Consider the following 15,625-nt stretch of genomic DNA (forward strand, 5'->3'; position numbering starts at 1 on the left):
GCAAAAAACGAGACACCAGAGCAATTCTGCTGAAAACAGCGTTAGTCCGTGTTAGTTGTATCCAAAATACACAAATTAGAGGCCAAACAATAGCAAAAGTGTTCGGGAAAGTAGATACGTTTTGGACGTATCAGATATCCGGGTGATATTTTGGTTAGCATATCCTATACTGTATCCGGTGTCATGTTCGGAACCAGACATCCTTATCCGTTGGATTACTTCAAACCATGGATTCTCTAGAACTGGCTCCAAAATTATTTTATCCGCTTACACCCTTAGGAATTAATACGGTGCGAAAAGGATTGCAAGCAAACGTAACTCAAATACAACTCCACTTCATCGGTAGCCCATACTTCTAGTCGAAGTTGCATGGAAAAATTATTCATCCATCGGACAGTTGTTGATACTATCTAATCTTTACTATTAAATGGGAATTGCTCGTTTGACACTCAACGCACTTTGGTGGTCGTCATTGAAAAAATCCTGGCCACCCAATCAATCTCACGGTCTCCGTTTCGTCCGATCTAATTAGGAAACAATCTCACGCGCGATATCAATCTGTCGTCCTCCTTCCTTTTGTCAGTCGTCACAGAATTATGGTATCATCAATCACGGTATCAATTAATTAAAAAATATATTTCCTTGCCTCACGGTATCAATCAATCATGGTAATAAATTAGGAAACAATCTCAAATGCTCACCGTATCTACAATACAAATTAATTAAGAAAGATATTATGCGATTGTTCCGTTACTTTTTTTTTTTGGCTCTGCCTCCCGTCTCCTTGCCCTGGAGGCCTGGATGTTATGGACTTTCTAGATGCTAATCTTTTTATGCTGCCCTCCGGCCTCGTCGGCCGGTCGCCACAACGCCCATTGCTACATATCTCATCATGTGAATTACCGCGCCACCTCCCACCTCCTCCCCTGCTCGCCATGGACAAGTTTTTTTTGGGTCCGACCACGAAATCGATCTTCCAGAATTCGTGCATCCCGGCACCACCACGCCTCGCCCACTGTTTACCGGCCACCTCTGATCTTTATTCGCAAGTGCATGGATTGGTGGTTGCGAGCTCAGGCTGCCCATCTCGTGGCACTCTTGCCCAGGCCGTATCGTTCTCTCCTCGCTGCGGCCTCCACCTCCCACTCCGTCAATCACGTTGCCGGAACAAGATGTGAGTCCTCTGCCGCAAGTGAAGCTCAATCTCCATCCTCTGGAATACGCCGCTTCTTCTAGAAGATCAGTGCACCAGTGCATCGCCTAGACTCGGGTGGCTCCACTCATCTCGGCCTCCATTCCCAACTACAGGGGAGCCAACAACCTCTTCCCGCAAGTTCGACGAGCTAAAGGTATATCCACCTCTCCCATGACCTGCACCAGTTGCCTATAGCCGTTTCTTTGGGTCATCTAAGAAAAACCATAAAGTTTCTTTGGCTTACATGGCCTTCCGGCAGCACCAGCACATGGTCGTTGCTTTGCCGTGGAGGCGGTGCTGACTTCTGCTAGACTAAATATGTAATGTCGCATGGATCTGTCAATCGCCCTGCACTGCCTCAGTTCTCTAGGTGTTATTTGTTTTTTCGTAACTCCATGTAGTACCATGTTGGTTTAATTACCGCCTCCTTGCACAGTCAAGGGTATGTGTGCTTTTGGTCGAGCAGTGATTTTTTTTAATGGAGGCTAGAAATTCAATAGTACAAAATTTGTAAAAAAACATGTCTGATAAATTAGGGAAGGTTACTGCCGAATAAACCCTTATAATTGGATGGCAGACCGACTGCTCGTTCCTTCAAAAACATTCTGGAATGTGATGCAAATAAGGGCACGACACTACATAGGCGTTACATGTTGTTTACCATCGATGAATATCATAGAGTAAAGTCAACTAAATATCATTGTATAATCTGACATATATTGTTGCCTAGGTATTTACATGTACATATGTGCAAAACATTTGAATCAAACCACCTAAATAAAATAGATATGCCAATTATATTTCCTCAATGAATTCTCTATGTAAGATATTTGGAAAAAATAACTCTAGATGTACATGAAAGGTCATCTATATGATGCTCCTTGTTGGTTCGATGCACCTTCCATTGAGGTTTGAAACTTTTATAAATCGTTCATCAATTCCAAAGGGGTCTCCGGAATTCTGAAACTTTATCTATTGTGCCGCAGCTACGCTTTGGATGGAAGACTGTTGTGTCTCTCAATGGAAAGATAGTCAAATATCAAATATCTAGGTGGATCTTCAAAATTGGATTGTGTGGATACATAATGAGAGATGAAATTTTTTCTTCAAGAATTATATAAATCTGAAAATGTGAGATGCTAATGCGAAGAAATACTATTGTGGCCTTGATACTAAGACGGGTCTATGGCTTTAACTGGTTAAAGCCAAGTACCTTCGGAGTCGACCGCTCATGGCGTGTGAGAGAAGGGAGGGATCTCAATTTTGGAGATCCCTCCGGGACTTCAAGCACGAGATCAGGACGGGGATTGCCTTGTCAATAGGGGATGAAGCGGGTGCCATGTTCTAGCTTGATCGATGGTTTGATGGGAGACCTTTTAGGAAAATTTCCTAACTCCCTTTGTGATCTGCGTGGACTTGCTACTATTGGAGACGGATGCGAGACGGGCCGAGTGGGTGATCCAGTTCAAACGGGTATCCACCCGGGTGAGGCTCTGGCATGGGAGGCGTTACAGGATCGCCTTTCGGGCGCATTGACGGCCGGCTCTGATAGTTGATAGTGTGTCCTGGTGTTTATCCGCTTCGGGATCGTTCAATGTTAGGTTGGCATATCGGGCCCTATTTAGGGGCCCTCTCTTCCTTAAATATCCCTATTTTGGAAAGCCCTGTTCCTCCTCAAGATTAAGATCTTTTGTGTGCCAGTTGCTTCGGGACCGCATACCCTTAGGAGAGGAAGACGGGCCAGGGGGGATGTGCCAGTTGTGTGTGGTGCCAGAGTCCACGACTCATATTATGTTCTCATGTCCCGCAGCCCATTTTTTACGGAGCTTCTCCCTTGAGGCTCTAGGACCCGAGTGGTAGGTACTAGACCTTGGTGAGTTCCTGAAAACAAATGCAAATCGTACCGGTAGGAGGACATGCCTCTTTTGGCTTGTTTTCGTTGTTATAACTTGGACCATTTGGACTATCCGCAACAAGATGGTCATTGAGCGAATTTTTCTGAGACGGGCATCTAACTTGGTGTTCAAATTCTTAGCCATTTTGTAGCATTGGTACCCGGCCGCTCAGTACGTAGCGGGATAAGGACCGGCTGGACATCATGCTACATGATCTACTAGCGGCGTCACGCCGTTCATCTATGCAGTTCGACCGATGAGCTGCTCTATGTTGTAGGGATGTATCATTTTCTTTCTAGCTTGGGCATGTCTTTGTTATTGCCCCAACAAACTTCTTTCGTTTTTCGTTGTTGAATGTTGTATAGATGTGATTGCTTTAGTTTGGTCGATTGTTTCTTAGTTAAAAATATATGTTGAAGAGAACTTTGTATACCTCTACCCAACATGTTCATATTTCGAAGGTTGATGTTTTTACTCAGTTTACTTCATTAATTCTTATGCACAAATGATGCATGGCAGAGATAAATTGATAATTATAGACCATTTAGCTGACAGAGATGCTATAATCAGGCAGCATTATTATTGCAGGTAAATGGATTATTTATGGCAACATGCAAGAGAACTCATACTAATTTATTGGGTGTGTATCCTAATCAAACAAGTAGTTGGAAATGATAATATTTAACCGAATAACTAACATATTTGACAGACAAATGCAAGTAGTATTCCTTTTCTCAGAATAAAAAGGGGTAAACAATAATTTCACTGATAAAAAGTATTCGTCATTAAATTAGTATATCTATATTCATAAGCAAAAGTTTTAGAAGTTCATTGATATACTAAAACACAAGGAACGGGCATGACAAAGGACTTGTCAATCCGCGTATGGCTTGCTCTCCTGAGATCGCCATCAACAATGTCTAACACATGCACATATATGTAATTTTCATATATGCATTATTTTAATGTGCGGAGAGGGAAAATTTGAAGAAGTGGTGTGTTCGATGCATGTGCCATGAATTACAAGTGATTTGATTCAGTCTAAATTTAGTAGACCGTAGCAACGCACGGGCATTCAACTAGTAATCAATAATACTCCATCCATACCAAAAAAAATGTAAGGCGTCTAAGGATTAGCCCATAACTTCCAGTCGAAGTTCCCTCTATTATCGATGCCATAAGTCGAGCTTGATAATATATACTTTGATTAATAATAATAATAGTAATAATATATAATGAAAGTTGGATGTTTAAGTATACGGTGAGGTTTAATGACCTTTTAGCTTGGGATGCATGCCATCTTTATCACGTTAGGAGGTAAGGTTCTCCCAGAATTTAAGTAACATTTCAACATGCAAAGTTATTAGGAAAATTTCATTATTATTCATTCATTTATGCACGTACATAAAAATGCAGTGGCATGACATTATAGAATACATTAAGAAGTTGGCATTCAGTCCCGTCCCGTAACGGGCTTACTTTTTTTTTGATATTATATGGCCAAATAATTAATATCTTGAAATATGTAAATCGCAATTGGACGAAAAATATCTTTAAATCTGTAAACCGCAATTGGAACGACATCTTCTTCAGTTGCAGTGTGATGGTGGAGCGCCGGGTGCAGCGTGATGGTGATGGAGGTGGACGTGGAGGTGGCGGCATACAGAGATGTAAAATGCACAAGGAAATATGTCGCTAGTTCATACACATAGTTCGATATATATTGAAAAACACATAGTTCATACACATAGTTCGATATATATTGAAGGCGATTTATAGAAAGACACATAGTTTATACACATAGTTTTTTAAATGCTGAGACGATCAACATGGATATTGTAGCCAACTAGCTGCCAATAACTCCTAGCCATCTCGAAGCCCAAATGAGCGTCCAGCGCGGCATATCACACTTGCTCGTAGCTCAATAAAACGTTGGCCCACCCAAATATGAGTTCATCTTTTTTTCTTTGCGCGACGTCCTTCTTCTTGCACTTATTACTCTTATTCTTCTCAAGATTTGTCCCAATGATAGAATTCGCCAGATCATATAGACTCAGAATGTGATTATTTGTGGGATTCGAGAGTATCTTCTGGAGGTCGTACGCAGAAGTAATATGAATACTGTACGGACTCAGCATCTCCACATCCTTGCGGATAGCCGCGCCGCAGAATCTGATGGTCATGTCCTGCAAGAACTCCTCGAGAACTTGTGGCACTTCATCAGCCTGACAAATCTAGAATAACAAATTCTTGGACGCCACCGAGAGTTGAAGGACGGCGGCGCGCTGATCACCCTCGCGAGGGTTGGTGAACTTCGCAATCCAAGCCGACGCACTTGATTGGTGTGTTGTCGAGATAGTCCCTCTTCACGGCGCGGATCCACTTCTCCACCCTTCTTGCACGGAGAGAGACCGTGACCTTGAAAGACATCCCTTCGGCCATGAGGTGGTACACCCGAGTTCGAGAAGCGGGGTAGCGCGCGAGGTGCTCCATTGAGTCCAAAACGTTGACGAAGAGGAGAGCTTTTTGCAATGGTATGGTGAGAAGAAGAGATGGAGAAGAATGTGTGCGACAATGGTGGAGAAGATGTGAGCATGTAAAGCAAAGGAAGATGAAGATTAAGAGGCCGGCTGCTCAGATTCTTGGGCGTGTGACGCTCGATTTCGACGCCAGTAATGGCGACGCGCTCGGCTTCCGCGGGAACGAAGCGTTTGACTTTAAGTCCCGGCGCGTGTCACCAGCCAGGACTAAAGGGGGTACCGCAGGCGCAGCGTGCCGCAAAACCTTTTAGTCCCGGTTTGGGATACAAACCGAGACCAATGGGTCCTAACGAACCGGGACCTATGGGTGCCGTATGATTGGGCGGATTCGGGGTGACGTGGCCAGGCCTTTGGTCCCGGCTCAGGACATGGTCGTGACCAATGGGCCTGACGAAAGGTCTGTTTTCTACTAGTAACGTACTCCTTATGTTTTAAAATAAGTATCGCAACTTTTTCTAGGTTACCGTAGAGAGGCCTCTACAGTTTCCCGGGTCAAAAAAAAAAAGTTTAGTTGTGGATGTATCTACGCATTGAGGGCATGTACAATGGTAGAGAATGTGCATCTTCCTTTAGCTCTTCACGTCATCTTAGAGAAGGCAATCGTTATCTCTTATTATTAGCCCTAGCAATTAATATTGATTAATTAAATTTTAGTAAGAAATTGTGTTGTTAAGGGAAGAAATATGATACAACTAGAAAAATAGACTTCTCTTATTTTAGAACGGTAGAACGGAGAAAGTGCAATTTAGTTTAAGGCAACTCCTGCCAATCGGCCTTCAATAAAAATCATGGGATTCAACCTTAAAAACTTTCCTGCGGATCAACGGCCATGAAAGGAAAATCCCAACGAATCAGCAAATGAAAAGGAATTAAATCCGCCGGTGACGATCTCTCTGGTGCATGCCTGCATGCCTACAAATATACGTCGATCCAAGTCCACGCTTTGCAACACACGTCGCTCGATCTGTCACCAATTCGTTCCGTTCTTGTACGCCGCGAGCATGGCTTCTTCTTTCTTCGTCGCCTTCGCAGCTCTGGCCATCAGCTGCCTGCTCATGATCCATCCCCTCAGCGTCTCCGGCTGGACAAATGGCGGCGCGACGTGGTACGGCCCACGCAACGGAGCCGGCACCGACGGTACGTATGTGTGCATATAGCCGTCTACATAGTAGTCCACCGAACATCGGAACACATGAGTAGTGACGCCACGATTTATGGATGGATGCGAGCTGCAGGTGGTGCGTGCGGATACCAGGGCGACGTGGAGCAGCCGCCGTTCTCCGCCATGGTCACGGCAGGCGGCCCTTCCATCTACAAGAACGGCAAGGGCTGCGGCTCTTGCTACCAGGTGAGATGCGTCGGCAATGCCGCCTGCTCCGACAGACCAGTGACCGTGGTCGTCACCGACCAGTGCCCGGGCGGGCCGTGCCTGGCCGAGGCCGCCCACTTCGACCTTAGCGGGAGGGCCTTCGGGGCTTTGGCCAAGCCCGGTCAGGCCGACAACCTCCGCAACGTCGGCGTCCTCAAAGTCCTGTACAACCGGTAGGCAAACTACCTTGGGGACACACTCATCTTCGTGTGATTGATCGGCTAATTAGCGTTCTGATCTGTTTGATTTCTTGGCGGGCATGCAGGGTGCCGTGCAACTGGCGCGGGACGGACATCGCCTTCAAGGTGGACGCTGGCTCCAACCCCAACTACCTCGCGTTTCTCGTGGAAGACGAGGCCGGCGACGGCGACCTGTCGGCGGTCGAGCTCCAGCAGAGCGGCGGCGGCTGGGCGCAGATGCAGCAGTCGTGGGGCGCTGTCTGGAAGTACAACTCGGGCTCCACCCTGCAGGCGCCCATCTCGATACGCCTCACCTCCAGCTCCGGCAGGAAGATCGTCGCCAGCAACGTCATCCCCGCCGGCTGGCAGCCCGGCCACACCTACCGATCCATTGTCAACTTCTGATCGCCTGTTCGACCGGCCGGATCATCATTAGCTTGTTAATTAGCTTGCACGCCCGCCAGTTAGGTAGCTTTGTAATCCCCATAGATCCGAGAGTGGACTTTTAAAGCAGTTGCTCAACACACACCCATATTCTACTGTCTATTTAGCATCAAGATTCGTGCTAGCTTTTTTTTTCTCCCTCTCAAACAACTTTTCATTTTTGTATCTCACACCAAACAATCTTTGAACTTGAAATTTTGCAGATCACTTAAACATAACAACTAGAATTTGAGAAAAATATTTTGGATTTTTTAATGTCATTACGTATATAAATATTTCAAGTATTTATTTTGAATTTTAAAATAATTTTAAATTTTAAATTGCTAAAAATATTCCAAGCTATTTTCCCACTATTCTATTTGTTATTTTTGAGTGACTTGCAGAAAAATCAAAGCGAAATATTTTATAATTTAAAAAATATAAAAAACGAAAATATAAAAAAGGCCAAAGCCACCAGCGCTACTGCACATTTCCCAATCCCCATATTAATGTGCGTTTTGCATTCCTGATCCGCTGGAACGATCGACACTACTAAACATAAACCCTCAAAGATTAGTGCCAACTATGTTGTTCGCCAATCTTTAGAGTTTTTCCAAGCGATTCCTTATTGGGTCGATTTTCATTACCATGGAGATAACAAAAACAACATACAACCAAGTATGTTCAGAAAAATTTAAGAAACTAAAGCAGAAAAAAGCTGGGGGAGGGCATCGCCGCTGACTGCTAGCGTTTTTAAGAGAGAGAGCTCTATTACATAAGGAAACAGTTTTAGAACCTGATAGCCAAAACGAGCACCACGAACGACTACCAGCCATAGCACAAACTGTCAACAAACTACATAAAGCTTTTTCTGGGATCCTTTTGATCAAGAACCACCAGCGCCAGGGGAAGGACTATCAACGTCAGCAACTTTACCATAAGAGGCCAACCAAACAACAGATCATTCACCAGTCTCCATATCGTCTCTAGCAGGGTCATCCATCGTCGCATCTGCCAGTCGAAGAATCCCTCCAGGTTGTTCATCAGATGGTGGAGGAGGAGGAGGCCAATCTTTAGAGTAATAAATTCATGAGTAATAAATTCATGTGGAAAATCACGATGCATACCGAGTTTTAAACATGTCTTTAAATGGGGAATGCATGTCCATAAATTCATGGATTTTACCACGGTGGCTGATGTTTTATTGTGGCCTAAAATTACTTGATTTCCCATCCTTTCACTAAATTCATTAATTTACTATTGTCCAGAAGTAGAAGTCCACTGTCTGTCATGTAGTGATCATCAACCCAAAAATTTGTCTATGATCCATTCGACTGCATACACTATTTTAATACTCCCTCCGATCCAAATTAATTAACTGAAGTTTGCCTAGATATATCTAGGCAAACTTCAGTTAATTAATTTGGATCGGGGGAGTATCATTGCGATTTGGGAAGACATACCAGAAAGCAAATCATGTCAATCTATATACCCATCTATATATAGACAACTTAAAGATAGACATATAAATGCGACTCCATTTCGCTGTACGAGAGTGCCTGGGTGTCTACATTCTACCCAATATTTAAAAAAATGAAAAGGATAAAAAAAATACGACCCTAATGTAATTTTCCTTTTTTGGAATATACTCCTTCAGTCATGTGTACATTTTCCTTTTTTGGAAGTGAAACATTTTTAAATTTGACCGATTTTTTTAGGGAGCGCCTAGAGATTAGTCGCCTGAGACTTAATAAGTCTGAGTCGCTGACATCAGTAACTTATTAAGCTGTGTACTATTTTAGTTTTGGAGTCTAGTTTTGCGCGTTCGTATTTTTCACTAGAAAAAATAATATGTGCAGCCATTTAAGACATAAGAAAAAATTTAGTAGCAATTTACGTGTAATTGGAAAAGACTCACTTGCAACCGACATGTAAGTGAAAAATTCTTAGTTGCGACGCATGTGTAACTGGAAAAATCTCAGTTGCAACCCACATGTATGTGGAAATTCTTAGTTTCAACATATGCCCAACAGGAAAAATCTCAGTTGCAACGCTCATGCAATTGGAAAAAAAATATCAGTTGCAAGTAATCGAAAAAATCTCAGTTGCAACCCACATGCAGCTGGAAATATGTCGTTTGCAACACACGCGCAACTAGAATGCGCGGCGTAAGCAGTTCTGTGGGAGAGAGAAAGATGCCTTGTAGATAGGAACCGTCACCACGAGCCCACTCCACGAGCCCACTCCACAAGCCCACTCCGCGAGGCCCGCAAAAAACAAGTCATCCCGCTTACGGGCCAACAACAACACAAACACACAAACAACTCAAAAGTCAGAGCATGAATCTATAAGCACAAAATACGAAGCTCCAAACGCTCAACTTAAACTTATTAAGTATCAGGCGCCTGATTTCCAGCAAATCCGACGCATGCGTAACTGGAAAAATCTCAGTTGCAACTCATATGTATGTGAAAATTCTTAGTTGCAACATATGCGCAACTAGAAAAATCTCAGTTGCAACGCTCATGGAATTAGAAAAAAAATATCAGTTGCAACCCACATGTAAGTGGAAATTCTTAGTTGCGACGCAGACGTAACTGGAAAAATCTTAGTTGCAACGGAAATTCTTAGTTTCAACATATGCCGAACTGGAAAATCTCAGTTGCAACGCTCATGCAATTGGAAAAAAATATTAGTTGCAAGTAATCGAAAAAATCTCAGTTGCAACCCACATGTAGCTAGAAATATGTCATTTGCAACACACGCGCAACTAGAATGTGCGGTGTAAGCAGTTCCGTGGGAGAGAGAAAGATGCCTTGTAGATAGGAACCGTCACCACGAGCCCACTCCACAAGCCCACTCCGCGTGGCCCGCAAAAAACAAGTGAGCTCGCTTACGCGTCAGGCCAACAACAACACAAACACACAAACAACCCAAAAGTCAGAGCACGAATCTATAAGCACAAAATACGAATCTCCAAGCGCTCAACTTAAACTTATTAAGTATCAGGCGCCTGATTTCCAGCAAATCCGATTTTTTAACATGAAAATAGCAACTTATGTGACATTGAGCTACTAAACTACTAAATTTTTGAACTGCATATCAAGATGAATCTATCCATATTAATTTTGTGCCATAAATTTTGCCATTTTTTCTAGAAAGTTGATCGAACTAAATAACGTTTGACTTAAGACATGTCATAACGTACACTTATTTAAGGACGGAGAGAGTATCTTGGACTCGGTCAAGATCCGAACAACGACGGAGCACTCAACTACATGTTTAATAAGTAGTTGTCTTTTTCTATTTGGATTTTAGCGCGAACAGGCGTTTACATGAGATTAGTTGAGTAGGCTTGCCTTAGTTGTCTGCTATAAGATAGCTAGGGGCTTTCGAAAAAAAGGCTCCTCAAGATAGCACTAAAGCAATGCACTGCTTCGCCAATTTTGCATTTTGGATGACAACCAGGTAATGAGGAATGACTCACTTTGGTGATATATCTTGAAATTGAATAGGACCACTTTGTCAACTTTGACTAGCCGCGAACCTTCAAAACCAAATATGAGTGTTTCCGAAAATGCAAAGCAAATATGTCACATTTATACTTAGAAAAAGGGAAGGAAAAAGAGCATGCAGAAGGCCTTTTCCAACTTCGTGATCTCCAGTTCCCAAGGTTGCTACTTAACCGGTTCCCTTTTTAGGATTAGGATGAAAGCTCGATGAGCAGACCCATTAGTGAAGGGGTCTAGGTAGAGCCGCCGCCCGTCTTTTAATCCGCCCTTACAGCGACCTTTCTCTCCTTTAGATGGTATTATCAGACATCATGACAAGGTCTGGATAGGGGCTAATGTTGGCCTCCAAACTCAAATCATCTCTGCTTTTCATGCTTCAGCAATGGGAGGTCACTCTGGTGCACAGGCTACCTATCAAAGACTGCAAAATCTCTTCCACTGGAAAGGTCTTAAGGTAGATGTGGAAACCTTTGTGAAACAATGTGCAGTGTGCCAGCAAGCTAAGCATGAATTATGCCCCCTGGATTACTTCAACCCTTACCCATCCCTCAAGGCCCATGGCAAGATATTGCAATGGATTTCATAGAAGGCCTACCAAAATCTGAGTAATTCTCAGTCATTCTTGTGGGAAATTCCAATGATTCTTCGTTCATTAGAATGTCGATTCCTCACAATCACTCTTTGTTATGCTGCGGAACCATGGCAATTAGGATCTCAAGAGGCAGCAACACCTATGATGCAAGGAATCGTTGACTTACATCACGATATCTTTTGCTTACTCATTCTTATTTTGGTTTTCGTATCACGGATGTTGGTTCGCGCTTTATGGCATTTCAACGAGAAAACTAATCCAATCCCGCAAAGGATTGTCCAGTAGTTCATATATGAGCTATTGCCGTTTCATTCCTATTCGTGGTTATGATGTTCAATATTCAAATAGCTGATACGTCCATTTTGCATCACTATTTTATATCATAATTTACTGTTATACATTGATATCTTTTCATATTTAGAGATGATACTTATGTTATTTCATCTATTTTACATGTTTCATGATTATTGGAGAATAGCGCACCGGAGTCAGGATTCTGCTGGAAAAAGCACCGTCAGAATACAATATTTCGGAAGATCAACAACTGACGGGAATTATACTGAAAATCCTATTTTTCCAGAAGACGGAGGTAGCCAAAAGGAAGAGCCGAGGAGGGCCGCCATGGGCCCCCCCATAGGCCGGCGCGGGCCCAGGCCTGGCCGCGCCGCCTTGTGGGGAGGGGGCCCACAGCCCCCTCTAGCCTCCTCTCCTTCGCGTACTTCTTCGTCCCGAAAACCTAAACTCCAAAGAATAATCGCGAAGAGACACAGCCGCCTCTGCTGGGTGGAAAACACCAGAGAGAAAAGAGCTCTCCGGCAGGCTGAAATCCGCCGGCGAAATTCCCTCCCGGAGGGGGAAATCGACGCCATCGTCACCGTCATCGAGCTGGACATCATCTCCATCATCATCACCATCATCTTCATCATCATCACCGCCATCTCCACCGCTGCACCTCGTCACCGCTGTAACAATTAGGGTTGGATCTTGATTGTTTGATAGGGAAACTCTCCCGGTATTGATTTCTACTTGTTATTGATGCTATTGAGTGAAACCATTGAACCAAGGTTTATGTTCAGATTGTTATTCATCATCATATCACCTCTGATCATGTTCCATATGATGTCTCGTGAGTAGTTCGTTTAGTTCTTGAGGACATGGGTGAAGTCTAAATGTTAGTAGTGAATTATGGTGGTTAATATTCAATGTTATGATATTTAAGTTGTGGTGTTATTCTTCTAGTGGTGTCATGTGAACGTCGACTACATGATACTTCACCATTTATGGGCCTAGGGGAATACATCTTGTATTCGTTTGCTAATTGCGGGGTTGCCTGAGTGACAGAAACCTAAACCCCCGTTGGTATATCGATGCAGGAGAGATAGCAGGATCTCGGAGTTTAAGGCTATGGTTAGATTTATCTTAATTACTTTCTTGTATTTGCGGATGCTTGCAAGGGGTATATGTTGGAGATATGCCCAAGAGGCAATAATAAAGTGGTTATTATAATATCTTTATGTTTATGATAAATGTTTGCATACCATGCTATAATTGTATTAACCGAAACATTGATACATGTGTGTTGTGTGAACAACAAGGAGTCCCTAGTAAGCATCTTGTATAACTAGCTTGTTGATTAATGGATGATCATGGTTTCATGATCATGAACATTGGATGTTATTAATAACAAGGTTATGTCATTAGTTGAATGATATAATGGACACACACCCAAATGAGCGTAGCATAAGATCAAGTCATTAAGTTCAATTTTCTATAAGCTTTCGATACATTGTTGTCTTAATCCTTCGACCATGAGATCATGTAAATCGCTTACACCGGAAGGGTACTTTGATTACATCAAACGCCATTGCGTAAATGGGTGGTTATAAAGATGGGATTTAGTATTTGGAAAGTGTGAGTTGAGGCATATGGATCAATAGTGGGATTTGTCCATCCTGATGACTGGATAGATATACTCTGGGCCCTCTCGGTGGAATGTCGTCTGATTAGCTTGCAAGCATATGATTGGATCATAAGAGATGACATACCGCGGTACGAGTAAAGAGTACTTGTTAGTAACGAGGTTGAACAAGGTATGGAGATACCGATGATCAAACCTCGGACAAGTAGAATATCGTGTGACAAAGGGAATTGGCATCGTATGTAAATGGTTCAATCGATCACTAAAGTCATCGTTGAATATGTGGGAGCCAATATGGATCTCCAGATCCCGCTATTGGTTATTGCTCGGAGAGGAGTCTGGACCATGTCTGCATAGTTCGCGAACCGTAGGGTGACGCGCTTAAGGTTCGATGTCGCACAAGTAGATTCGGAATGTGAGTTGGAGACCGAAGTTTGTTCGGAGTCTCGGATAGGATCCAGGATATCACGAGGAGGTCCGGAATGGTCCGGAGAATAAGATTCATATAAGGGAAGTCATTTTCCGGGGTTCGGGAAAAAGTTCAGTGTTTTGACCGGAGCTTCTAGAAGGTTCTAGAGGGCCACCAGTGGGCCCACCACCCCGGGAGAGGCCACATAGGCGCCACATGGCATGGTGGGTGATGCGTGTAGTTGACACGTCCGTTGGGAACCCCAAGAGGAAGGTGTGATGCGCACAGCGGCAAGTTTCCCTCAGTAAGAAACCAAGGTTTAATCGAACCAGTAGGAGTCAAGAAGCACGTTGAAGGTTGATGGCGGCGGGATATAGTGCGGCGCAACACCAGAGATTCCGGCGCCAACGTGGAACCTGCACAACACAACCAAAGTACTTTGCCCCAACGAAACAGTGAGGTTGTCAATCTCACCGGCTTGCTGTAACAAAGGATTAACCGTATTGTGTGGAAGATGATTGTTTGCAAGAAAACAAGTAAAACAAGTATTGCAGCAGATTTGTATTTCAAGTATAAAAGAATGGACCGGGGTCCACAGCTCACTAGAGGTGTCTCTCCCATAAGATAAAAGCATGTTGGGTGAACAAATTACGGTCGGGCAATTGACAAATAGAGAGGGCATAACAATGCACATACATGTCATGATAAATATAGTGAGATTTAATTGGGCATTACGACAAAGTACATAGACCGCCATCCAGCTGCATCTATGCCTAAAAAGTCCACCTTCAGAGTTATCATCCGAACCCCTCCAGTATTAAGTTGCTAACAACGGACAATTGCATTAAGTATTGCGCGTAATGTAATCAATAACTACATCCTCGGACATAGGATCAATGTTTTATCCCTAGTGGCAACAACACATCCATAACCTTAGGGGTTTCTGTCACTCCCGCGATTCACGGAGACATGAACCCACTATCGAGCATAAATACTCCCTCTTGGAGTTACTAGCATCAACTTGGCCAGAGCCTCTACTAATAACGGAGAGCATGCAAGATCATAAACAACACATAGGTAATAGCTTGATAATTAACATAACATAGTATTCTCTATCCATCGGATCCCGACAAACACAACATATAGCATTACAGATAGATGATCTTGATCATGTTAGGCAGCTCACAAGATCCAACAATGAAGCACAATGAGGAGAAGACAACCATCTAGCTATTTCTATGGACCCCTAGTCCAGGGGTGAACTACTCACTCATCACTCCGGAGGCGACCATGGCGGTGAAGAGTCCTCCAGGAGATGAATCCCCTCTCCGGCGAGGTGCTCGGAGGAGATCTCCAGAATCCTCCGAGATGGGATTGCGGCGGCGTCTCCGGAAGGTTTTCCGTATCGTGGCTCTCGGTGCGGGGGTTTCGCGACGGAGGCTTTAAGTAGGCGGAAGGGCAACGCGGGGGCCACACGAGGGCCCCACACGCCGGGCCGCGCGCGCCAAGACCTAGGCCGCGCCGTCCTAGCGTGGCGGCGCCTCGTGGCCCCACTTCGACTCCTCTTCGGTCTTCTGGAAGCTTCGTGGCAAA

At 43.8% G+C, this 15,625-nt stretch overlaps 1 protein-coding gene across 1 annotated transcript; it reads left to right on the forward strand.

Moving 5' to 3' along the window:
- The first annotated feature begins 6,631 nt into the window (after positions 1 to 6,631).
- LOC124658026 (putative expansin-B14) lies at positions 6,632 to 7,583 on the forward strand. The gene is made up of 3 exons (XM_047196475.1): positions 6,632 to 6,767; positions 6,866 to 7,172; positions 7,265 to 7,583. The coding sequence occupies exons 1-3, from the start codon at positions 6,632 to 6,634 to the stop codon at positions 7,581 to 7,583; spliced, it is 762 nt and encodes a 253-aa protein (XP_047052431.1).
- Positions 7,584 to 15,625: the final 8,042 nt, after the last annotated feature.

Source organism: Lolium rigidum, chromosome 5 (assembly GCF_022539505.1).
Source record: "Lolium rigidum isolate FL_2022 chromosome 5, APGP_CSIRO_Lrig_0.1, whole genome shotgun sequence".
Lineage (NCBI taxonomy): Eukaryota > Viridiplantae > Streptophyta > Magnoliopsida > Poales > Poaceae > Lolium > Lolium rigidum.

Excerpts from the sequence above, each read along its gene's own strand:
- LOC124658026 (XM_047196475.1), top strand. The coding sequence starts at position 6,632 with ATGGCTTCTTCTTTCTTCGTCGCCTTCGCAGCTCTGGCCATCAGCTGC. Across the intron at positions 6,768-6,865 it reads CAACGGAGCCGGCACCGACG|GTGGTGCGTGCGGATACCAG; the intron begins GTACGTATGTGT and ends TGCGAGCTGCAG. Across the intron at positions 7,173-7,264 it reads CTCAAAGTCCTGTACAACCG|GGTGCCGTGCAACTGGCGCG; the intron begins GTAGGCAAACTA and ends GCGGGCATGCAG.